The following is a 26,996-nucleotide window of genomic DNA, read 5'->3' as shown; positions in this document are numbered from 1 at the left end:
GCACGGTAGAGCAAAGGGTGGTCTGCTTTTTTTCTTATCTGTGGATTTATTGCGGACTGTTGTTAAACATGTAACAGTAGGAACTCATTCACAAATTCTATGGGTACAACAGAAGGAAGGCCCAGAGGTGCTTTTAATAAATTTTTATAACAATATTTTCGATAATACACGGCACAAAGTTATAGATGAATTATAAAGTGCCCTTGTGAAGCTTGTATTAGAAGCAAAATGTACTTTTAATTATATTTGGTTAGGTGATTTTAACTCTTCGATTTGTCCATTGTCGTTTTCTAGGGCATGTGGGGTGCAAAACAATAGCGGTGTTAACACACCACACTTCCCCCACAATGCCTATGGTGAGGCAATAAATAATATTATGTCAACTTACGACTTAGAGCTATTGCAGCCTGCAAAAGATGTTAGTGGCCAAAATATCACCACCTATATTGGAAGGAAGACTAACTCCCACATTGACCATGTTATGGTTTCGTCTAGCATTGTGCCAAATTGCCTGACATCGGTAATTGAGGAATCCACTTTAAGTGACCACAATCGCATCGTAATGAAAACAGTGATCTGGAAACGTATTAGTCAGCGGGTGTCTTGGACCCTATGTAACGTTGAGCCTCACAGGCTAAATGGGACTAGGTTAAGGTGGAAAGGGGAAAAATCTGCAACAGTAATGACCTCTATTATATCAAAATCTTTGGTTGATATCAATGGCATCCTGGCATCAGGTAGTGCATCTGTTTCCATTTTGAATAATTGTATTAATATTAATAAAACAATTGATGCCATATTTACTGGAAGCAGGCCAGGCAAGACCGCCCCTGAAAAGGGTTGGTTTGACCATGCCTGTACAGCTCTTCTTTCCCAATTGAAACAGGTTCTAGCACTTAGACCTAGGGATACAAATCAAGTTACAGTTGTGAGACATGATAATAAAATGGCACTTCCAGAAGGAAGAGGGAGTTGCAGCAAGAAGCATGGGACAATCTAAAACAGGTGGCAGAGACTTCTGACAGCTGCCTGTTTTGGTCCACGGTTAACTCCCCCTTTCTTAAGGATGACAAAGTCCCACACCTTGCGTCAGCAGCGAGGCCTGGGTCTTCCATTTTTCAGCTATATTCCAAGCTGCTGGTCCCTACGATGTAGAACAAAGATACTGGCCTATAGTCCCTTTAGATATCTCCTTGGGAGAGGTTGAACGTAGTATTAAGGCCAGTAAGGGGGGGTAAGGCCCAGGGACCTGATGGAGTACCCATTGATGTTTACAAGACCGTCCCGCTGCTGTGGGGACCTATACTTACTTTGGTATTAAACGCAGCAGTATCAACCCTGATTCCGCCTACATGGGGAGTTTCCATCATTGTCCCTATCTATAAGAAGGGGGACAAGTCAGCAGCATGTAATTATCGTCCAATTAGTTTGCTCAATTCATCAGTGAAAATCATGAGTAGAGTGCTGCTGTTTAGGTTGGAAGAGTAGGCTGACGAGAATGGGATTCTTGCGACTTCCCAATATGGTTTCAGAAAGGGTCGAGGGACACTAGATCAATGCCTGAATTTAGAACTATTAATTGGCAAGTATACCAAGGCTAAGCCTGGTATTTTATATCTTTGCTTTGCCGATTTAAGCAGTGCATTTGATCTGATCGACCACTCCATTTTATGGCCAGTCCTGTTGGAACTTGGTGCACCAGAGGCTATTATTTTCTTCTAAGCTTTATGATAAGATGCAAGCCTGTGTGCGCTACGGGGCAAGTGGGGAGTGTACCCCAAACTTCAACGTAAAGCGCGGAATAAGATAGGGCAGTGTCCTGGCCCCTTTTTATTAATGCTGTAGATTCTGTTTTAAAAACAGTTAAAGCTGATGCACCACAGGTTGATGGGTCAGGTGTGCCAGTTCTGCTTTATGCAGATGATGCTCTGCTCCTGTCACGGACCCCCATAGGCATCCAGCGCCTGATGGATCGTTTTTCTGATTTTATAAAAGAAAGGAAGCTGGTAATCAATAAGAGTAAAACCCATACGATGATTTGTGGTGCTAGAACCAATAAAAATCACATCTTTTTTATGGATGGGGTGAAAGTGCAGCAAGTGGAAAAGTTTTTTTATTTGGGTGTTATTTTTTCGTGTGATGGTAGTTGGTCTCAGGATCTTGTAAATGTTAGGTCTAATATGGTAAAAAGTGCCTATGGTATATTAAAATTCGCCTCCAAGATCAGCGATAGACGTATCAGGGATATGATGCAAATCTATAAGGCAAGGAGGGTTTCTATTGCATTATATGGGGCGGGGCTGTGGGGCTACACCAACGTAGGCTCGTTGCAAAGGGAAGAAAACACTTTCCTTAAAAAACTTCTTTGGCTACCTACTTCAGCCCCAACTGATTTGATCAATAGGGAAGTGGGGATTGCCCACTTAAGTGACCTCATTCTATTAAGGCCTTTAATGATCTGGCGTGCGATTTGGCACAAGGAAGAGACAGGCTTTAACCAGCATGTCATTAGAGAGTGTCTCGACCTGGATAATTATACCAAGATACCTTGGCTTAACTATATTGTAGACAGTTCTCAGGTTATTTATGGACTCAACATATCGGTAGACCCGTGTTCTGCTGGAAATTTTTCCAAGCAGGAAATGAAAAATATTTTTATGACGTACAGAGCCCAAAAACGTCTAGTAGCTAATGGTCGCCTTACTACAGTTAACCTGTACAATACATATATTGAAAGTGTAGGCTTCCAGTTGTATTTGAGCCAGGTAACCAGACCAGCCCATAGGTTTGTTCTAACTAGACTTAGATTTGGAATGGCTCACGTTTTGGTGGCCTTCCCTCAACTAAAGAAGCACCCAGTTGGACCTTGCCCATGTGATGGACATTCGAAACAAAGCACACTGCACTTTAGGTTAATTTGTACTCTCTTTCTGAATGTTAAGGTTGCTTACCTGAAACCATTGTTTGTAAAGTATGATATTTATAATGTGGATGATGCCATGAAGTTGATTTATAATATGAATTCCGCGGACAAATGTTTTTATATTGCTACTTTTCTATGTAAATCAATTCAGCTTAGAAAAAGTATGATATTTTAAATATTTCCCTGTTTTAACTTGTATCTGTTACTGTTTAATATTTTGCTTGTGCACCTTTATGGTCATTGTATAACATGTACCGAACAAAGCTTCATGAAATGAAATGAAATAACATGGTCACCCCCACTTTTTGCCTGCTAATCAATGCACTTTTGACTGGAAGTGCACAGGGTTCCTGCTAACCAGGTCCCCAGTGCCAGATCTCTTTCCCAGAAATGTACAATTGTTTCCCCAATTGGAACTACCTTTAGAACCCCCTGTAAGTCTCTAGTAAATGGTACCCCTGGTACCTAGAGCACGGACAAAAGAGTATCCCTTAGGGCTGCAGCACAACTTTTGCCACCCTAAGGGACACCTCACCAAGCTCATGCACACTGCCATTACAGGCTGTGTGTCTTGGTGCATACAAAAGTGAAATCACGAAATGGCACACAGTCTGTGTGCCATGCTAGCAGACACTGCATGCAATATAGGTTAGTCACCACCAACAGCAGGACTTACAGCCCTAAGGCAGGGTGCACTATACAACATGTGTGGACATATCTGCATGGGCAGATATGTCCTTGTGCTGGCCAGTCTAATTACTGCCAGTACAAGTGATCAGGGAAGTATTTTAAATACATGTTCTGGGCACTGGTCAAACAAGCATTTGCAATGCAATAGGTCTCGCATTTGTTGGAGTTGGAGCTATTGGCATTGTAAATGGCAATTTTATTTTTGTTGCAGTGGAGTGATTATTTAAATTAAAAAGTGCACACTATATCATACTCTGAGCTTTTATAGCAAATATACAGTAAAGCATTCGCTATATTAACGTAAAGGGTGTGAATGGATGAATAAAAATACAAAAAAAGAATCTTAAAATGCAAGGTGCAATGTGTAGTAGGTGACAGGGACTACCTATTATTTAATAATCATACAAATTTAAAAGCAAACACAGAGTGTGGAACCTGCAAACTTTAGGAAAGTGGCTGGCACCAGCGTGGTGACAGACAGATAGGAGTTTATTTTTCAGTATATATATGTGCAAATGCACCAGGACATGGTGTCCCCTATGTTTTACTTTACCATTTTAAGATGGTTAGACACCCATCTTGCAGAGCAGCGAGGTAGGACCTGTCTTAGCTGCGTGTAAAATAAATAAATAACACATAGGAAGGGGCACAGGATGCAATAAACTTTGGGGAGTCACGGTGCCACATGTAGAGGGTAGGGGGTAGATCTGAACTGTGAGTAGCAGACAGGGGAGAGAGTAAGAAGAAACATGCACTAAATGGTGTTGGATTTAAAATAAATTAAAAATCCGGGGTTTATTAGGACATCGCCTCAAAAAAAGTTTGTCAAGTACTGTGTTTTTCCCTAATTTGCAGAGGTTTGCAAAGAAACCTTTTGTGTTGACTTTGCTAACAATCCCGATGAGAATGCCCACTTAGTCCAGATTCTCTCCTTTATAGCCCCTAAATACCTGTGTATCTGTTAAATAGGGGGATGCAATATTTAAGAATTATTGCTCACGCTAGACGAAGGAACTGCTATAAAAACAAGACCTATATTTGAGGATATGAAACAGTTTGCAGCACAGATTGCTAAGAAATCATGCAGTGTGAAATCATATGCAATATTTTAGAAGTCAGCGGAACACGCATATCCTTTGCTATCGCTTCCCATGACCATACTCTGTTCAGCTGTATGGTGGTCCTGCACACAGGTTACTTGCCAATGGAATATTTTTGGCAATTTGTATATCATTTGGGCCTATCATTTCACATGTGAATGTGCCCTACTTAGCAGGCTGCAGCAACTCGAGAGGTTGTAACATAAGAAGTCCAGAGCAAAAAAAAAACGATAAACAGTGAACACTGTTCTACTCTTCATTCCATGGAGGCAGTAGACTAGTAGGCAAAGACGGTGGAGAGTACATTAAACACGCATTTGCAATGCAATAGGTCTTGCATTTGAGAGAGTTTAAGCTATTGGCATTGTAAATGACAATGCCATGTATTACTGATACGTTTTGATAATTAACACATAAATAAAATGCATTTTCATGTACAATGCCTATAGCTCATACTCTTGTAAATGCAAGACGTATGCAAAGAAGCGTCTGTCATTGTCCCCGCTGGTTAGAAAGTGAAAGCACACACGGTGCGCCGAGCTGAATGAGAATCTATTATTCTCTTCAACTAGGGGAAGGAAAGGTCAGGTAAGGAGGTTCGCCCTCCTAAAGAACAAGCCCATCGGAAGTTGGTCAAGTAAAAGTGGAGGATTTACATTACTTAACGAGCATGAACTGAAAGGAGCATGGAGTAGTAATGCAGCGAGAAAGGAACTCGGCCAGGATTACAAAAACATGTTTTTTGTTATAAAAAGGAAAACTTCTTGTTACAACAATAACTTAAGTTCAAACGGAAAAAGAAAAGTTGAAAAATCAGAAACAATGTAAATGGATTATAAATAAGTTTCCGAATATGAACAGATCTTTTGAGCCACGAGTGAGTGTTGTTATTAAGTGTTGTTTAAGTCACGGTGCAGTAAGCTTTTAAATCCATTATCTCCTTTTCCCTAGGAGTGCTCCATTAGAAACGGGTGCTGTCACAGAGTCAAATAGAAAGGAAGAGAAGGCTTCTTGGCATTTTGTTTAGACAACGGAACAACCTCAATCCTTGGCCATTTTTTTTTACAGGTGGTCGTGTTTGAAGAGGTATTTATTTCATTTGTGTATTAGCATGCATAGAGCGCTGAACCGCCACGTGGCTGCAGAGCGCTTTACAAACTCGCCAAGATGGAATAATGTATCCTCTAGGACAGCACACGACTAAACAACCGACAGGCAGGAGTCCCGCCTTTCCTGACAGATGCGGCGGATTAGGCGATGATGACATTCTTCGCCTCTTCTGAAAACACTGAACATGTTTCCTTTCTGTGTGTTTACAGTTTCGACAATTTTTTTAAATGGGTTTTCATGCTTTTACTGCACCCTGGGGACATGCTTCTTTGCACTTCAGCTTTGAATATTCTTACCTTACCGCATAACGCAGAACTATTACACTCTTGGAAGAGTGTGTGATGGAAAAAGAGATGTTGTGTGATTATCGCGCTCCCCGGCGCTGTTCATGTTTGCTACAAACCTGGCATGCTAACCTCATCTGGGAAGATAACTCTTTAAAGGGACAGACACTACATCACAACCAGCCTGTTTATCAGCGCCGCGCGCCTCGTGAACAGCGCCGCGCAACGGAACACAGAACTCCCAACACACATCGACGTTGTTCCGTTCTGCCTCTATTTATGTATAACAGCACCCATTACCAGTCCCTAAAGCCACATTCCTGACAGTACTACACCCCGGTAGGGCAGCGGGCATGCGGGCCATTATGGAAGACGTGTAAGCGACAGGGTACAGCCCTCTGGCCTCGCCCATCAAACACCAGGCACACTGAACACATCATTCACCTGGTGGCACCACTGTGCGTGCATCTTCCTTGCGGTGTATGGCAACCTCGGAACCGTTCAGATTGATCCTCTGACAATGGTAAGCGCTTCGAAGCCATACCAATAGCAGACTGGGCGCTAAACAGATGTCAATAACATAACCCGAAACAACCTTTCTCTCTGCAAGATTGATGTATTAAATGTATTGTCACCTCAGGAGACTCTCCAGTTCCTCAAAAACTCCTCTGACTCTAGGGAAGGAAAGCCCCAGCCCCAGGGCTCAACTTGTCCCATGGTTGCCGGTTCTCGTTTATGTACCCAAGACTCATTTTTCACATTCGGAGTTTGACAGCAGAGCAAAAGAGTAAAGCAGAAAAGCGAGAAAGTATGGGGAAGAAAAAGATAGGAAAACATTGACAGGGAAACAAGAACAAGACGTGCAGGGCGAGTGCCGGTCCGGCGAGAAGGGGCGGGGCTGCGAGATCAGATTCCGATGCGCGCCTTCGGATTGGGCCGCGCGACGTCACGTGAGCTGTCTACGGTAGAAGCTCACGCGTGCGACCCGATCTGAAGGCGCGTGTCGGAATCAGACGCCGCCATAGGGAATGCTGGGCGGTAAGTGGGCTGGGGGGGCGCTTGTATGTATGCGGCGGCTGGGGGGGGCTTCTATGTTTGCGGCGGCGGGGAGCTTCTATGTATGCGGCGGCGGCAGGGGGGCGCGCTTCTATGTATGCGGCGGCGGCGGGGGCGCTTCTATGTATGCGGCGGCGGCGGGGTAGGGGGGGGCGCTTCTATGTATGCGGCGGGGGGGCTCTGTATGTGTGTGTGTGTGTAGGTGTGCTCCAACAAGCACCATTAGACGCTCTTTTGAACAAAACTGGCATATGACTCTGCAGGAAACACCTTATATGGCACCAACAACAAGCAAAGCGGCATTCGACACATACACACACTCTGAAACATAGTGTTCCTTTTGCACTTACGATACTGTAAACGAAAAGCGGTAAATTAGCACTTAAATTAAAGTCGGCTTTATTGTTTTACATACCAACGAAATAATATACAAAATGTCTTGCCAAAGCTTACTAAATAAATAACAGGAATTAACGCTGTCCCAAAATAAAGACACGCACTCAAAAAATGAAAGCGTTAAAGCTTTTACACGAAAGCCAGACCACGTAGTTCGAAAGCGAAAGCACTGAAGCTGTCGCCAGCAAGCTCCCAGCAGCTATATACAAAAGCGCGTTCACACGGACGAATCTAAGACAGCGAAGCGCGTGGGCGATCGTTGTCTCACATTCATCGGAACACGCCAGCAAAAGATGTCTTCGCAGACAGCATGCTCCGCATGCTTTTTACGTCTGCTCGACCTAAAAACGAGTTCCACAGTTACATGATTGCTTCACTGAAACCAAAGGTGTTTGACACCAAACACCTTGTATTAATAAGCCTACGCGGATTCCAGTGCTGGATTTATTAATAAATGCACCCAGAGGTCACCTTAGAGGTGCCCCCTGAAAACCTACCCACTACTTGTGTGCCGACTAACTGGTCCTAACCAGCCTGGCACCACAGACGAGTTTCTGACCCCCAGGGGTGAGGGCCTTTACTCTCAGGTCAGAAACAAAGCCTGCTCGGGCAGAGCGTGTTTACACCCCCTCCCACAGGATGACCTGCGAATTGGCATTCCAAGGCAAGGGGGCTTCAAAGAGTCCACCTCCTTTGGTATGTGAATCTGGCTTCCCTCACAGAACAGGATGCTGACCCCCTTAATACCCCCTAACCCCGGGCCCATTTGGCACCTGGACAGGTGGGCGTGTTCACCTTCAGGCTAGTTACACCCTTAAGGTGGGCTACCTGAAGTGAATTTTAGAATCTGCCATCTTTTTGATGGCAGAATTAGGAACTCTGGGACCCCAGGGGTCAATAGCCCATTGGCTACTACCCTAGACTTCCCTAACACCTCTAAATCTAGTATTTAGAGGAGCCCCTGGCACTAGACAATCAGATCCTGCCGACCCAATAGAAGAAAAAAGGACTGAAGAGCTGCGAAAAGCAACTGAGGAAGAAGCAACTGACTTGGTGCCAAACCTGCCAGCCTGTTTGCCTATTGCTGACAGTTGTGCTAAAGTTGACTCGCTCTGCAAGCTGCTGTGCCTCCAAGAGCCTGAAAGGACTGGCAGAACTTCTACAAAGACCCAGGAACTCCAGTGGAGCAGCAGACCTGTTAACACTGCACCCTGCAGGTACCAAAGAACAAACTGTGAGGACTTGAGGACCGAGTAAACCCCGATACCAGCCAGTACTACTGCACTCATAGCTCCATGTCCAAGTTGAAGTGGGCCAATGGTGTCTGCGTGGTCCCCAAGCAATCCAGAGAAGCACAACCTGGGTTTGCCAGGAGGGTGCTCCTCCCTGCCACCTGCAGCCTCTGTGTGCAGCCCCTCTTGAAAGTGAGTGTCTCCAGTAACGAAACCCTGACGCCTCAAAGCACCTCAGCACCCATCACCCCTTGCCCGTGGAGAAGAGGACCAAAGGTGTACCCACGTTCCCGAGCATTGCAAGACCCAAGCCTCCCTGTTGGTTCAGCCTGACTGGTCTCCCAGATCAAACTTGCAGCCTTTTCCCACCTGGACCAATCTCCATAGGATAACATTGGACACCAGACACTGAAAAGCATCTCTGCACCCGGCCGCCCGAGGAGACCGGTTGGTGCTGCTTTAGACATTGCCCCATACTTACCTTCAGGCTATGAGATTGGTCCCGTAAGTTGCTGTGAAGTATCTGTATGCAGTGTATGTCTTTCCTCAATACAATATCATTACCGCTTCAGAAATTGCAGTGTCCATTTTTAAAAACTGTAAAAAAAAAAATCATAACTCGAAGCATACTGATTTTGATGCTCTTGATGCCTAAAGTTAAATAAAGACGTGTGTGTTTTTTCTATAAATTGGTGTGGATCTTAATGACCTACACACGTAACCCGTGTGCTTTCTAGGGGAGGGAACTAGAGGCTATGGGGTGTTCAGGGTGAGCTGGCCTTCAAGTTCAATATGTACACACATAAGAAGCTACCCTGAATAAATCTCGGATTCTATATGTGAAAACAGGCACACTGCACTTGATTAAGTGGGGTGCCAGGCATCACAAAAAAAATGTGAAGGACTGTCCTCACACACCATCAGGTGTCATGCTTCATCATTGTCAGTCCTCCTTCCCTAGAAACCACATTTGGAAGAGAGCAGGCCTTCACCTTAACACAGAGAAGCACTTCTTAGAACTAAGTGGGGTCCCTTGATGAAGTGAGAGGTTAAAAATCAATGCCAACGCCAAATACAATTTATTTGTTAGATGTTTGCTTGATATTAAAAGTAAAGTGTGGGGAACTGGGGGGTTTAGTAACCCATCCCCATCAGTGTCGTCAACATGTTTCTGCTGTGTAGGCCCAGAGGGTCCATGGCATTCATCAGGACAAAATATAAAGGCTCCTATCTAATCTCCTCAGATTAAGATGTGACCACCATGAAGGATGACCTTTCTCAATCTCTACCTAAAAATTAGGATTTCCTTGAAACCTGTAAAATAAAGGCCAACAATGTGTCAAGAAGGGCTTATTCAAGCGTATTGTATTGAATTATAAAAATGGCATCATGCATATCAACAAAATTATGCATGTGGATGCGAAACACGTGTCACTGCAAACGTGGCGCACATACATATTACAAATATACAGGTACTGTGAGACCAGCTCACAATCTTACCCCAAGTCAGGGGTTGGAATGCGCCATGGGAAGAGGAATTTGAGGGACCCCTGTAGTCACACTCTGAAAACAGAGTAGGGAGAAAAAATGTTTGTAGAGTAACATAATTGCACACAAATGATTGCACACACGTTTTCCATCATTCACGTAAACCAGGGTTCCGAGATGTGAAACCCTGATGTCTCAAGCATACACCACAACCACACCCTTATTGCCTCAAGGTAAGTATCTCGATCTCCTACAAAGTGTCCTCTCCTCTTCCCAGCTGGTAGCGGAGTGAGTGGGCACGTGTTGTTTATGTAGGTGCCGAGTATTTAGTAAATGAGGGAAAATTGTGCTTAATTGGCGGCAGGCGATGTTTAATTAAGCGGCTCAAGATCCGGTGTCCGCATTGCCAGGATGTTGCATGCGGTTTTGATCAGCTGTTCCTTTTGTTAGCGGGACACGTGACTGCGTGAGACAGAAGCCTGCCGAGAAAGGGCTCCAGTCTTGCGGGCGGCGTCATTGCCACAGATGACTTTCTTATTGAGCCATGAGCATCATTTATTGCACTGTCTAAGTCTGCCCAACCACACTAACTTCTTGAAGAGCACCGTGGGACTGCTAGAGCAAGTCCCTGTCCACTTATAAGGGAAGAACTGGACTCTTTGCACTGTACACCTCTTTTTGGTATACTATATAAAGTCAGCTTCCCAAAACAATGAAATAGTCAATCACATTATCTGTAAAATAATAATTTCTTGGCAAAGATGTAAATTTCCTCAAAGTTTTTAAATGTCAAAATAAAATGGAACATAATATCTACAATCTGGTTGGGATGCAATTGGAGGGTGATAAAGGCTGGTATGGTCATGTGGTGATGTTATATTATTTGTTTGGTACAGTGAGGCTATCATCCAGATACATGGTGTCCAGGACAGTTGGTGGGAAAACGAAAAAAATATATAAACTGAATTTGGGGATCTCTTTCATAGAAAACAGTTTTTCACACCAAGTGAAGTTAAAGTGCTGCAATGCAAACAGCAAAAAATAGAAGGAGACATTTGTTGAAACATGAGCTTTTTCTTACAGCAGGAACATCTCGGTCAATGATTGTCCTGAAGATTTCCATCCACTGGGTCATGCTTTGATTATTCACTAGCTGAAGTGGCAAGGCATACTGAAAAAGACAAATGAATAGATAATTTTGCACGTGAACTGTATTCGGCACCAAAAATGCTAAATTCCAGCCTGTTCACGGATGATCTTCATGATAAATAAACATTTTGACAGTGATAAGAAATAATGAAAATAAAGTATCCAAAATTACTTTTCTGAAAGCCACAAAAGAAAATAAGTTACTTACCTGTAACTTTGGTTCCCCAGTATTGGTAACTTTCATAGATTCCCATGCTTTTGTATCATTCCCCGTCGTCGGAATGGGAGTCTCGGTAACAAAAATACCATAGGAGTAGGTACAAAAGAGAAAGAAAAAGGCCTAGGCCTCATTCCCTCATGTAACATATCACCCTCTTTTTGTAAAAGAGACCAAACCTAGGCATCAGCCAATCAGAAGTGCCTCACCCCTTAGAACCCTCCTGAAGGAACCTCAGAGCCTCAGATTTTCGTAGCCGTTGTGGATCAGTCACCATATCTGTTTTAGGCTGAGATTTCCTCTGGGAGGTGGGTGGGCGCATGGGAATCTATGAAAGTTACCAATACTGGGGAACCAAAGTTACAGGTAAGTAACTTGTTTTCTTGCTCCAGTATTGGAACTTTCAAAGATTCGCATGCTTTTGTATCAGAGTAGCAAGCAGTTGGCAATAAAAAAAACACATTTTGCGTCATAAACACATTGCAATAGCCAACATGACATAAAGATACAAAATGTGTAACCACGGAAGGTGGGATAGAAAGGAAAGCTCACCAATTATTGGAAGAGGTTCCTCAGGAGAGCCTGGCCCACTGCCGCATCCTCTAGTTGTAAGGACTCCAAGCAGTAATGCTTAGTAAAGGTGTGAACGCTGCTCCAGGTAGCAGCTCTACAAATGTCTTTAATCTGTACCCCCGCAAAGAGGGCTGTTGAAGATGCCACTGATCTTGTGGAATGTGCACGAATCCTGCCAGTTAGAGGTTTCCCTGCCACAGTGTGGCAATACAGAATGGCACTTGTGATCCATCTTGATATCCCCTGTTTGGATAGCGGGAGACCTTTGCTTGGACCACCAAAGGCAACAAACAATTGTGAGAACCTCCGAAATCCCTTAGTGCGATCTAAGTAGAATTTTAAGCACCGTTGTACATCCAAAGAATGAAGTGTCTTTTCCGCTGGTGTAGCCGGATGAGGAAAGAACGCTTTCAGAATAACCGGCTTGTTCAAGTGGAAGTCCGAGGGTACCTTGGGCATAAACCTAGGGTTAGTCCTCAAGATTACAGTGTTCCTTTTAAATTTCAGGAAAGGCTCCTGGTTAGTAAGGGCCTGCAACTCTCCAACACGTCTCGCCGATGTGAGAGCGAGGGGGAGAGCCAATTTCCATTAAAGGAACTTCATGTCAGAACGATGAATTGGTTCGAATGGGCCTTTCGTGAGTTGAGAAAGGACTAGATTTAGACGCCAAGTAGGAGGTTGAGGCCTCACTGGTGGATAGACTCTGAACAAGCCCTTAAGAAATTGTTTGATAATCCTGGAAGACCACAAGGAAGGTCCAGACTTTCTGTATCTCGAAATGGCTGCCAAATTAACCTTAATTGACGAATGGGCTAGTCCCAACTTAGCCAGGGACAGCAGATAAGGCAGGAGCTGATGAGGTTTGGAAGCAAAGGGGTCAATCTTTCCTCTCCTACCCCAGAAACAAAATCTTTTCCATCTAAGACGGTAAGTCCTGTTCGTTGAAGGAGCCCTTGCCTGGGAGAGGACCTCCTTAATCTCGCTTGAGATGGGGAGATTCATAAACTCTCGCTGCTCAGGAGCCATGCTGTCAGGCGTAAGGACTGTGGATCTGGGTGCCAAACCTGTCCTTCGGACATTGTGAGGAGATCTGGTATAGTCCTCAAAGGAAGAGGAGGAACTTGCGACAACAGATGGAGTTCCGTGTACCAGAACTGTCTCGGCCAAGAAGGGGCTATCAGGATCATCCTGCACGGCTCACTTTGATCTTCCTGATGAGCCGCGGGATCAGAGGGATGGGGGAAAGGCGTAGACAAATGTCCTTGACCAGGCTATCGAAAGCGCATTACCCAGTGACCCTCGGTGATGAAATCTGCTTGCGTAAGACCGGCATTTCTTGTTGGTCGGTGTGGCAAAGAGATCCACCTCCGGTCTGCCCCACTGGCTGAAGACCTCTTCCAGAACTCGTTGGTTCAATTCCCATTCGTGGCTGACGGAGGATGACCTGCTCAGCCTGTCGGCATTCTCGTTTAGAACTCCTGGCAAGTGTTCCGCCTTTAGCGATATTCTGTGAAGTATCGCCCATTCCCAGATCTGTTGAGCTTCCAGCGACAACCGACGAGATCTGGTTCCTCCTTCCTTGTTCACGTAGTGCATGGCCGTGGTGTTGACCGTCCTGATGTGCACTTGTGAACCTCCTAAGCGGGAAGAAAGGCTTGCAGAGCCAGTCTTATTGATCTTAGCTCCAAAAGGTTGATGTGGAGCCGTTGCTCCTGAGGAGACCAATGACCGCTGACATGTAGGTCTTGCATCACTGCTCCCCAGCCTTCAAATGACGCGTCCGTTGTTACTACTTGAGGAGACGGGTCGTTTACGGAGGATAGACCTTGGGACAAGTTGTCTTGATCTGCTCACCATAAGGTTGCTTCCCTCATCATTGGAGTGACGGTCACTTTGTCCTCGAACGATCCGTGAACCTGTTTCCATTGGTTGTCTAGTTGCTCCTGTAGAGGACGCATCCTCAGTCTGCAGTGAGGAATCGGGGGAATACATGATGAAATTACCCCAGCAGAGATTTGTAGCGGCGTACTGAAAGACGCCTTCTTTCTTGTTAGTCCCGAGCCAAGGTTTGTAGTTTCTCCCTCCTTTCCAGGGTTGGAAAGGCTTTCGAGAGCTTTGAATCCAGGATGGCCCCCAAGAAACGCGCTGTTCTGGACGGGACTAGGGATGACTTTTCCTTGTTTAAAGTGAGTCCCAGATTTTGAAACAAGTTTGTACAGGCCCGAACAGCGTCCCGCACTGCGTCCCTGGACGGGGCCTTCAGCAACCAATCGTCCAGATAGAGGAAGACTTGAAAATGGTTTCTTCGTAGGAATGCCGCAACAGGTGCCAACACCTTTGTGAAAATCCTCGGGGCTGAGCGAAGACCAAAGGGTAAAACCCTGAATTGAAAGTGGCTCTTGGCTACTGTGATTCATAGAAACCTTCTGTGTGCTGGGTGAATCAGGACATGGAAGTATGCGTCCTCGAGATCGAGCGTGGCCATGAAATCCCCCGGACTGATGAGCCGCAAGATGTCTTGGAGAGAGACCATCCGCAAGGACAGGGAGATGAGATAGGTGTTGAGCTCCCTAAGATCTAAAATGGGGCGCCATTTCTCCAGCGTCTTCTTTACCAGGAAGAACCTGGAATAGAATCCTTGTCCCCTTTGATTGGAGGGGACCGGCTCTATCGCTCCCTTCCGGATCATCTGTTGGACTTCAAGCCGCAGGAGATTCAGGTGTTTCGATGGAATGGCTGCCGGGGGCTTGGGTGGAGGGACGTGCGTAAATTCCAAGGTATTTCCTTTCCGAATGATGTTGAGCACCCAACGGTCCGATGTTATTTTGGACCAGTTCTGAAGGTATTTGGTTACCCTGCCTCCAACTGATGATTTCTTGGAGGAGGGTACAGTAGGAAGTGCCAGGAGGCCGCTATTGGCGCTTGGACGTATCCCATCCTCGGTTAGCCTGTTTCCCCTTATTGTAAGGCCTGGAGTAGTTAGAAGATTGCCCTAGTCTCTGTTGATAAGGCTGGCGGTATTGCTGAGAACCTGAGCCAGTGGATGAATAACGCTGCTGTTGATAGGATCCCCTGTAGTTATTACCTCTACCTCTGGAACCCTTAAAAGGAGACTTGCGGTATTGAAGGGTACCCAAGGATCTGGCAGTTTCCGTGTCCTTTTTTATCTCCTGAAGAGTGTCATCTATTAGCTTTCCAAATAGCGCTTCCCCATCAAAGGGAAGATACAGGACTTTGTTATGAATCTCCGGTCGAAACCAGGTAGCCTTCAGCCACCCCTGGCGACGGAGGATTGCAGCCCCAGCCAAGGAACAAAACTATGTTGGCAATGTCCATGGCACAGTCAATGATCTCCATTGACGTCGCCTCTCCCTCCTGCAAGATCTATTTTGCCTCTGATGTTGATTCTGGAGGTAGCTGGTCCAGGAACGGAGCAACATCACACCAAAGTTGGCGGTCGTATCTGACCAATATCGCCAGGGCATTGGCAACTCGCACCAGAAGACTCGCAATCAACGAGAATCTTTTCCCAGCATTATCCAATCTCCGCCCTTCCTTGTCCGGAGTTGTTGTTAAGGGAGCAGAGGGATTGCGGGATTCCCTCTGCGCTGCTTGCGAAATAACTGAGTCTGGTTTGGGTTGGCCCGTCAAGGCCGCCGGCCCATCGTCAGGTGCTCTGTATTTCTTATCCAGATGCGGTAGCACAGGGACCACCGTCGCTGGAATCTTCATAGCCTTCAGGCCCTCCTTCCACAGATGATCTACTATAGGTATGGACCTTGTTGTCTTCCTGTAGGGTTCCTTGAAGTCGTACAAGAAACAATCTGTGGCCACCGCAGGCATAGCCAATTTGAACCTGCCAGCTGCTCTTTCCATCAGCTGATGGAAACCTCCTATGTCCACTAGTGGGGATTCTACTGGATCCGGGACTGGAGATGAAGGATCCGGAATGATGTATTCATTCCATTCAGTTGTATGTACAGAGTCATGAACTGAATCTTGATCCTCATCCGAGGAATCATCATGGGCATCTGTCGGCCTGGAAAGATCTTGCGGAAAGGATGTCTGAGGCTGAGGGGACAACTGTATATACAACAAGGGGTGGTGAGGGACAGAGTCTCTGAATTAAGCAGAAAGCTCTCACCCAGTCAAGAGATCAGGGCTAGATCCAACACCGTTTTTTAGCTCACTGCACCATCCCAGTTTCAGAACCTGGCTGTATGCAAATTAGTCTGTTCCTGTCCCAGTGCATGATGGGAACAGGGCAAACCAAACTACAAAAGCCAATTCTTACACTGGGAAGGAAACAAGCTCCCGGGGACCGGTTTCTGGCATTACAGCCGTCTTCGGCCCGGTTTGCTTGAATCCTGATGGTGCAATGAGCAAGGGTCTCACATCTGAGAATACCCTTCCACGCTTAGGGTGGACAAAAATATATACAACAAGGGGTGGTGAGGGACAGAGTCTCTGAATTAAGCAGAAAGCTCTCACCCAGTCAAGAGATCAGGGCTAGATCCAACACCGTTGGTCCCCGGTAGCTTGTCTCCTTTCTGGTAAAGAATTGGCTTGGTAGTTTAGTCTGCCCTGTTCCCATGATGCACTGGGCCAGGGACAGACTGATTTGCATATAGCCAGATTCTGAGCTGGGATGGGGCAGTGAGATAAATAACGGTGATGGATCAAGCCCTGATCTTTGGACTGGGTAAGAGTGGTCTGCTCAATTCAGACACTCTGTTCATCACCACCCCCTTTTGTAAATCGATTTTGGCCACTATAGGTGTGGCAGGGTATACTCAGACATGAGTCCCTTTCTCACTGCTCCATCAGGATTCAAGCAAGCCGGGCCGAAGAGGCTGAAATGCCAGAAACCGGTCCCCGGTAGCTTGTCTCCTTTCTGGTAAAGAATTGGCTTGGTAGTTTAGTCTGCCCTGTTCCCATGATGCACTGGGCCAGGGACAGACTGATTTGCATATAGCCAGATTCTGAGCTGGGATGGGGCAGTGAGATAAATAACGGTGATGGATCAAGCCCTGATCTTTGGACTGGGTAAGAGTGGTCTGCTCAATTCAGACACTCTGTTCATCACCACCCCCTTTTGTAAATCGATTTTGGCCACTATAGGTGTGGCAGGGTATACTCAGACATGAGTCCCTTTCTCACTGCTCCATCAGGATTCAAGCAAGCCGGGCCGAAGAGGCTGAAATGCCAGAAACCGGTCCCCGGTAGCTTGTCTCCTTTCTGGTAAAGAATTGGCTTGGTAGTTTAGTCTGCCCTGTTCCCATGATGCACTGGGCCAGGGACAGACTGATTTGCATATAGCCAGATTCTGAGCTGGGATGGGGCAGTGAGATAAATAACGGTGATGGATCAAGCCCTGATCTTTGGACTGGGTAAGAGTGGTCTGCTCAATTCAGACACTCTGTTCATCACCACCCCCTTTTGTAAATCGATTTTGGCCACTATAGGTGTGGCAGGGTATACTCAGACATGAGTCCCTTTCTCACTGCTCCATCAGGATTCAAGCAAGCCGGGCCGAAGAGGCTGAAATGCCAGAAACCGGTCCCCGGTAGCTTGTCTCCTTTCTGGTAAAGAATTGGCTTGGTAGTTTAGTCTGCCCTGTTCCCATGATGCACTGGGCCAGGGACAGACTGATTTGCATATAGCCAGATTCTGAGCTGGGATGGGGCAGTAAGATAAATAACGGTGATGGATCAAGCCCTGATCTTTGGACTGGGTAAGAGTGGTCTGCTCAATTCAGACACTCTGTTCATCACCACCCCCTTTTGTAAATCGATTTTGGCCACTATAGGTGTGGCAGGGTATACTCAGACATGAGTCCCTTTCTCACTGCTCCATCAGGATTCAAGCAAGCCGGGCCGAAGAGGCTGAAATGCCAGAAACCGGTCCCCGGTAGCTTGTCTCCTTTCTGGTAAAGAATTGGCTTGGTAGTTTAGTCTGCCCTGTTCCCATGATGCACTGGGCCAGGGACAGACTGATTTGCATATAGCCAGATTCTGAGCTGGGATGGGGCAGTGAGATAAATAACGGTGATGGATCAAGCCCTGATCTTTGGACTGGGTAAGAGTGGTCTGCTCAATTCAGACACTCTGTTCATCACCACCCCCTTTTGTAAATCGAGGGGACAACTGAGCAGGTAATCCAAGAGTAGCCGTTGAAGCAGAAGCCAAGACTTGGCCTAGTAGCCTTATATTTGTAGTCCTGCAACATCTTATGCAGGTCCTGTAAGAATGAAGATGGTACTGTAAACATATCCTGCCCAGAATAATGTTGTGACTGGGCCGCTTGATGATGTCCACCATCCTCCTGGTCATATCATCCCTCAGAGTCCGTCTCTTGACATTTGACCAGAAGTTGAGAGGGACTATTGGCATAGCTATATGAGTCCTGGTCATCCTCATCCGACTCCCCATCCTCGAAGAGCAAAGCTGGTGGCAAGGGTGTCACCCTCCTAGGAGATGTTATCTCCGGCGTTATTCTTGTCATTGAAATTGTAATCCTTTTTTCAGATGACAATATCTTCGACGGTTCCGTCGACGATGGTTGCACAAACGTCGACGAGATTGGAGTCGTCGATATCATCGACGATGAAACCGTCGACGATCCAGCTGTCGTCGTCGCTAAAGTCGTCGTCGTCAATGCTCTCGTCGTCGACGTCATTATCGTTGTCGAAGCAGTCACTCTCGTCGTCGATGCTGTGGTACTCGTCGGCGCCTTCGTCGTCGGCGCCTTCGTCGTCGGCGCCTTCGTCTACGACGCAGTCATCAGCAAACCTCCCGTCGACGCTTCCTTCTTTGTCGACGATCCCTTCGTCGACGAAACCAATTTTAATTTTGACTTCAATTTCCTCGTCGACGGAAACTCCGCCGTCGACACCTTCGTCGTCGAAGACTTGGAACTCCTCTCAAAAGATTGGGAAGAGGGTTTCTTGAAGGCTGGGTCAGTCTTCTCAACCTTGAAAGGCGTAGATAGTCCTACCCTCTCCTTTTCACCTCGGTGAGGATATTTGCTTGGACCCTGGCTCTCAGACTCACTAGGGGTCTTTTTTGAGGCCTTAGAAGGACGCTCCACAGAAGGAGAAGGGGAACCCCTACCCCTTTTGACTGACCTTCTTGAGGAAGATGCCGATGCCGAATCCTCACTGTCACTGGAGACAGTATCATTCCTGGATTTCAACTTCTGGAGCCATGTCAGAAGTCTACCCTCACGGTCCCGGAGGGTCTTGGTTGAAAAGGTGGGACAGATCTTACAGTCCGCAGCCTTGTGGTCAGGATATAGGCAATAGATGCAGTCTTTATGCTTATCTTCCATGAAAAGCCTTTTCTTGCCACAGGTGGAACATGGCTTGAAAAGGGCCTTCTTCTTCTCCTTGTCAGACATCCTGGAAGGCAGCTAACAAACTGAAGTGAATCTGAAAAGAATCTGAAGAAAAAACCTTGAAGAAATTCTCTGAAGAGTAGAAGTTGAGCAGAGCTCAAAGGAGACTCCCTAAGCACAACGTGCGGTAGAAAATCTGAGGCTCTGAGGTTCCTTCAGGAGGGTTGTAAGGGGTGAGGGACTTCTGATTGGCTGATGCCTAGGTTTGGTCTCTTTTACAAAAAGAGGGTGATATGCTACAAAAGAGAATGAGGCCTAGGCCTTTTTCTTTCTCTTTTGTACCTACTGCTATGGTATTTTTGTTACCGAGACTCCCATTCCGACAACGGGGAATGTTACAAAAGCATGGGAATCTATGAAAGTTCCAATACTGGGGCAACATACTTTATTTAGTCAATATTAATTAGTCACAGAGGACCCAACTATTGCCTCACAGAGAGAATAGGAAGAGTTTATTGTACCCCCTCCATCAGAATTCTGACAACAATAATTAAATCGAAGCAACTGGCCTAGCTATTAGATAGAGTAATCAGAACGATGCTGTGAGGCTTTTGTGAATTAGTGATACAGAACATTTAAAAAGATCACAAGGACACAAACAAAACAACACTACAGAAACTCTAGTCATGGAGAAATCACAGAACAGTGTGAAAAGGACATGCAGATTTAAAAAGTACTACAATACCATACAAATGGCAAAAATAACATTTATAGAAGCTAAAGGCTCTAGCATCACTAAAAAGTTCATCAGTGGAAATGATGCAACATGCCCAAATAAGCCAAGAAACAACTGCCATAGAAGAAACTAGCACATAATCCCAAGTATACAGCAGTAATATTTACCCAGAAATTAGCATGATTTATCATTTTATTAGCTTAAATGAATTTTGGATGTAGAATAATTTAGACTTTTACCCGGATGGTGTCACTTTTCATGTTGCTAGACGGACATGGTGTAACTTCTGCCTAATTTCGTATCCAGCCTTCTCGGATTCCTCAAAGTTATGTGTGGTCCGATGTATTAAGTTTTACAAAGACATGACTCAGGAACTTCACCCACATGGGGAAAGACAATTGTTGATCGCGATGTGAAAGCCATTTAGGGCGGTCTCGTCCCCGAACATCGAGAGATGGGTTCGATGGGTCAGGCAAGAAGTAGGCATTAATACCAAAGTGTTCAGGGAGCATTCTACCAAAGGAGCTATGGCTTCAAAACGGTTTGCTCTCAGGGCTTGTTTGAAGGATATTTTGAACTCAGAAGACTGGTCTTCGAATTAGACCTCAAGAGGATTTATTTCAAACTAGTCTCCTCCATTGCAGCTCTGGTGGCGGGTACACTTCAAACTAGCATAACCCTCTCCTCCGGGTCCAGACATAGAATAAAATATTTCCTAGCTAACATAATGGATAGTTTCAAACCTATGAAGGACACTGAGGTGAGTATTAACCTGCCTGATGGTACATCAGGACCCACCCGAAATTATTGTATCTTATTATGGATACAAGACAATTTTTTGGAGGTTACATTAACAAATATATTACAGTGTGGTTATACTTATTATTTTTTTACAGAGTTTTATATAGTGCAAACTTGACCTGGTGTTGAGTATCAGAGTGCTTTACATAGCACCAGTTGCATTACATGAGGAAACATATTAATTTTTGTTAGGCACGGGAAGATTAAGTGATTTGCCCAGAATCACAGGATGTTCAGCGTCATTGCAGAGACTCGAACCCGGTTCCCCAGATTCGAGGTCGACCGCCCTAGCCATTAGTCAAGTATGTTCAGAATCATTGGTCCATTTGTAACGTCTGTATTATTGGTATTAATTTTTACCTGAGATGTCCACATAGATTAAAATTGGTCTGTGATTATTGCAGGAATAGAGTCTTCTAAACAGGTCGGAATCTGTTGCTAAAAGACAGAGGGCAAGACTAGAGGGACAAGAATGGATGATGTCACTCCCTAATGCTCATCTTCATTTTCCCTGTGTTGATGGGAAATGTAGTTTTTGTTGTAATGTGTTGATAAGGCTGCTATGTTATTGAAAGAATAGCATAATCCTCACTTTTGTGTGCTTAAATGAATTGAAACTTTCTGTTACGTTACCAAGGACATTTTTCATTCACTTGTATTCTTGGTTCTGCATCATAGTGCTCCTCACGAAAGCAATAAGCAGCCCTTCATCTTCTCAGCAGTTTTAATCAGCAAATTTGTTCTTACTCCATAAATTTAAAGCTACATCAAGAAGAACCTTTTTTGAAAGGCAGCTTCCAGTATAAGGCATCAAGGGATTGGAAATCACTAGACCTTTCAAAGGCACAGAGTGCTCTTTTAATTACGCTAATACTAGGCCTATCAGTGCTCCTTTTTCCCTCAATGTATTCGGTTTCAGGAAGTAGTTTAATCTTTAAGTGCAGCAGTGTAATTTAAAAAAATGTATTGAATGTCTTTGGAGAAGTGAAATTCCCAGAAATATTTTGGCTTGTAATAGGAGTTGAGGGTATTTTATAGCACGGTTTGTGCTGTATTTGCTCTTAAGTTTTTAATAGGTATGTGGATTAAGTGTTCTGGGGTAGCTGCATGCAGTAGGGTATTGTGTTAACGTTTATGACTACCAAAGAAGAACGTATGATACAGAACAGGGCACGTTCACCTGCAACCAAAACTCCTTCTGCTGCAGAAATATTTCTGGCCTTTTACCTAGGATATTCCTCCAGAATTGGTAAAGAAGTCCAATAGCAGCGATGATGGATTTCAACTCATTCAAAATGGAAACCATTTTTATTTTTTAAAAAGGCTGTCATTGATGGGACCCTTGTGGACTCCTTTATCGACTGTGCTTTGTTGGGTAAAGACTTAAATGCAGGGTGACTGACTGACTGACTGACTGACTGCAGGAAGAGCCATCACATATTATTTAGAAGATCTTTGTCAGCGATGAGGGTTTTTGTTCACAAAGTCATGGTCAATAAGGACTTAGACCCTAGTGGGAGGTCTCAACAACAAGATCTCGGTTCTACGGTGCTCCAATCAATAACTTCTCAATTAGGTCAGGCAGTGATAGTGTGAGTTTCTGAGAGCACAAGAGCAGACAAGTTACACATCTAGAACAACTTGCCTCAGGCCAGTGACTTTCACACACTTGTCTCTTTTTTCAGAAACTACTACTTGTGCTTCTGCTTTTAGAGGGAAGGTCTAAAACGTTCTTATACTACAAAAGGATAGATGTTGGAATGTTTGAAAATGTCAAATTCTGCCAGTATGTGGTGAGAGTAAAGGCAACATTTGTACTATCAGTATGGAACAAAACAACTTTTCCAATCAGTAAGATTCACAATCACTTATAAACAGAGACGTATTAAGGCATAGGCAAAGTGGGAAATTGCTACGGTCCCCCACTATCTAGAGGGACCCTAGTAAAGTGAATGGACAGTCAAAATTCCTGCAATAACAACATTGCTCATAAAAAGCAACTTATATTTTTAATTTCTCTGACTCGAAGCCGGCTCTAACAACAGCAAATAACCCTACACCATTGTTAAGGAGTACTTCAATCCCGCAGCTGCCAACATCATCCTCCCATCCCAAGCGCTCTGCAATGGCCTCTCAAACTACTTCGAATAGAAGACTACCAGGAACTATAGCACATTCGACCCACAGCAGACCGATATGAACTCCCGGACCAGCCAGACACCTCCCTCTTCGCCAAACAGCAGCTAAGTAACTGGAAGCCCATCTTGAACGAAGAAATCACTGTCCTGAGAAATACCAACAACTCAGGAGCCCCCTCAGACCCTTGCCCCGGACTTCATATACAACCTTGGAAAAACCATCATTTTTCCCGCGCTCACTAATATCATCAACACCTCCATAATCACTGTCACCTTCCAGTCTAGCTGGAGAAATGCAATAATCAACGCACTATTGAAGAAACCAACAACTGACCCAAACACCCTCAGCAGCTCCTCCCTTTTCGAGCTAAAGTCATTGAGAATGCCATCAACAGCCAACTAGCAGAACACCTAGTACTCCAACTCCTAGAAAGTTCTCAATCAGGCTTTCACACCAACTACAGCAATGACAGCCCTCACTGGAGCCACTATTGACATCATAAATATCCTCAACTGAGGAGAAACAGCCGCACTCATTCGTGCCTCAACCTCTCTGCAGCTTTCGAAAGTCTCCACAAGTCACTCATCAGAAAGCTTTAGCACGTGGGTATCTGCAGACCGGCCCTGAAAAGGATGTCCTCCTTCCTCATGGACTGGAGTCAACGAGTTATCCCTACACTTCAGAATACAAGAAACACATCTGCAAAGTCCCTCAAGGGTCGTCGCTCAGCCCAACACTCTTCAACGTAGACATGATGCCCCTCGCATACATCATTAGAGCCTACGGCATCAACATAGTACCCTACGCCAATGACACACAGCTCATCTTCTCCCTCAATGACTCAACCAACACCGTCGAAGCAAACGTTGCCAACAGCATGAGTAATGTTGCTGCCTGGATGACAAACAACTGCCAGCAGTTAGACACAGACAAAACCTACGTCCTTTTCTCCGGCAACAACCACTCCCCATGGGACGCCTCTTGGTGGCCCCCCAAAACTGGCACATCACACTAATGCGAACCATGACAAGTACCTCAGGATCACCCTGGACACCAACCACTCCATGAACATACAGATCAATGCCTTCAATTCATCATACTTCCACTTCCTATGAATGCTATGCAAGATTTTCAAGTGAATCCTAGTGAACATCAGACAACCTGTCTGTCACTCAGGCTCTTATCACAAGTAGACTTGACTACGGAAACTTCCTCTAGATTGGAATCCCAGCCTATGTCCGACAACTCCAAGCCACCCAGAAAACCGCCACTCATCCTTAACAACACACGAAGTAACCACATCTCTCCACTCCTCAACAATCTCCACTGGCTACGAGTCCAGAAATGATGTAGTTTCAAACTACTCATTCACACCTACAAAGTTCTCCACAACACCGGTCTAGCTTACCTCAACCACCACCTCAACTTCTACAAACCCACCAGACACCTTCAATCTAATTCCCAGGCATAATTTCACCTCCCTCACATCAAGATAACCAGAAGCGGAGGACGCTCCTTTTCATACCTCACAGCCAAGACCTGGAACTGGCTCCCGAAACACCTCAGATCGTCCCACATGAACTTCCGAATGAACTTCAAGACATGGCTCTTCCAAACGAAATAGGCATCTCCTCCTCCTCCCCCCAGCCTGCCCAACTAAGTGCCTGGTTACCCTAACCGGAAATTAGCTGGACTTTACAAATTCACATAGCAATTTCACATCAGAGCATGCTTACCAGTATCATAGAGCCACACTAACTAAGGATTTGTTCCAGAGAAAAGACACACAAAGTAACGCAAAGTGGCGCAAAGTCTTGCATGGGTATTTACATTCCAGCGCAAAAGTTATTTTGCACTGGGATGGTGCCCTTCTCTCAGAGCAAATAGCGCTGTGCTCTGCACATCTTGTGTCATGGAGCATTAGTTTAGTGGATTAACGCAAGAACCTATAGTTCTTTTTTAAGTTTGATGTAAAGCCTAATCTTCTAAAGATAGCCAGACCGGGCTTTGCAACAAAATTAAAGTCTTGTTAATGCAGGTGCTAACATGGAGAACAGTTTTCCTTTCTGCAAACTGTCAACACATTGTATGTGTTCTGTACTGTACAGCAGGTATATAGTGTGTGCCATGTTTAAGAATGTGTCTAGGCATGAGATTTTGTATTGAAAGGGTATGCTTTCAGTAAAAATCCTGTGCTTAACAGTACACAAATACACCACTTTGTACCATGGTGCAAAGGTTGTGCGCTAGCATAAGGATAATGAGAAGCAGCAGGTCTTTTTAATATTATGTCCCAGCGCAGCTTTCTCTACCTTGCACAATCAGCACACAACTTTGGTTGCTGGCCTGAGTTACGCAAAAATATAATCTGACCCTAGGTGTGCATGTAAGCCTTCCCAGCCTTAACCAAAGCACGCCCAGGCAGTTTTTGGCTTTTCTCAGGCTCTATACTCTGTCCTTCACTTATGTAAATATCAGACACCTTTCTGGCTACTTCAACTACTATTTCTCTAATTCTTTCTCTATCATCAGCTCCTTTGCCTCTCTCTCTCACACACAAACACATCTCTCTCTCTGGGCCATATTCTCCATTTCAACCATACCCTTTCTGATCGTAAGCTGTCCAGCAGAGGTCAGCGGCGAGCAGTGGCGAGCGGAGCAGCTAACGGTCAGAGGACGCCACACACCGCGCTGAGAGGAACCCTGATGCGCTCTCTTCCCGTGTAAAGGTCCAGAGGGCGAGCGGTCTGAACCCAGAGCGGCCTGAACCCAGAGACCGAGAGCTCCACGGAGGTAGGAGGCGGCCGCGGGCACCGCGGGAAGCGGCAAAAAGCTGCGGGAAGCTGCGGGGGCGCGGGGCTCGGGAGACCGCCAAACCCAGGAAAAGGGCAGAAAGAACGAGACGGTGAACAGGGGAGCGCCCTCCTGCCATTCCCTACTTGCTGCTTGCCTGCTACCCGCCGCGGGCCGGCGGTCGGGAGTACGTGCAGACTGGAAGAGCAGGCACAGGTACAGGCAGACGCAGCAGGTGCGCCCCCCCCCCTTGTTCCACCAGTGATAAGCTTAGCCCTGCATCTAGGGGTTACAGCCAGAGGATCAGGCGGGTTAGTAGCGCCCTGCTCTGTGGTCTGGCTGGTTGGACAGCGAACCTCCTGGGGGATATCGAGGTAAGTGCCATTGAACCAATCGCCGACTAATCAAGCCCCAGGACAGAGAGAGTGTGGGTGTGCAGGCCTGTGGGCTAGCGGCAGCTGGTAGTGTGAGCGCTGGACAAGGAATAGCGCTGCGACAACAACACTCCTGCACACACTCCCAAACACCCTCCTAAACGATGTTTTGTCAGCAGGCCTGCGGCAGCAGGTACAGTGAGCGCTGGTAGCAGAAACAGAGGAGAAGCGCTGTGATAACCAACACTCCTGCGTACACCCCAAACGCCGCTTCCCTCGCCTTAACCACCACCGCATAATCAGCGCAAACGGCTACAGCGACTAGCCCTAAATAAGCCCTAAACAGCCAAAATAGAAGGATAAAGCGAACAGCAGACTGGAAAAGGTTTCGCCCTGCTCCCGATCCGTATCCTGTCAAAGACAAGGCATCTAGGACAGGCAGGAACCAAGAGTCCCAGTGTCAACAAAGGCACAGTCCACTACTGATTCCTGCAAGCATTCCAGCCAGCTCTTGAACTAGTGGCGAGAAAACACGAGAATAACAAATAAGTAAAACAACAATACAACAACACAAACCAATAAAGCGAATCACTCGAGTCC

At 45.7% G+C, this 26,996-nt stretch overlaps 1 protein-coding gene across 2 annotated transcripts in view; it reads right to left on the bottom strand.

Annotated features, from left to right (window-relative positions):
* IPO8 (importin 8) overlaps positions 1–26,996 on the bottom strand; it is a 672,931-nt gene that overhangs the window by 502,911 nt on the left and 143,024 nt on the right. For both annotated transcript variants that reach the window (XM_086952791.1, XM_086952792.1), the window contains one exon: positions 11,361–11,450. In XM_086952791.1, coding sequence (XP_086808917.1) covers positions 11,361–11,450 — 90 coding nt within the window. The remainder of the gene's footprint in view (positions 1–11,360; positions 11,451–26,996) is intronic.

The sequence above is a fragment of the Lissotriton vulgaris genome, chromosome 1_2 (genome assembly GCF_964263255.1).
Source record: "Lissotriton vulgaris chromosome 1_2, aLisVul1.2, whole genome shotgun sequence".
Taxonomy (NCBI): domain Eukaryota; kingdom Metazoa; phylum Chordata; class Amphibia; order Caudata; family Salamandridae; genus Lissotriton; species Lissotriton vulgaris.
Note: the sequence above shows the minus strand (reverse complement) of the source record. Positions and strands in the feature narration are given on the sequence as shown.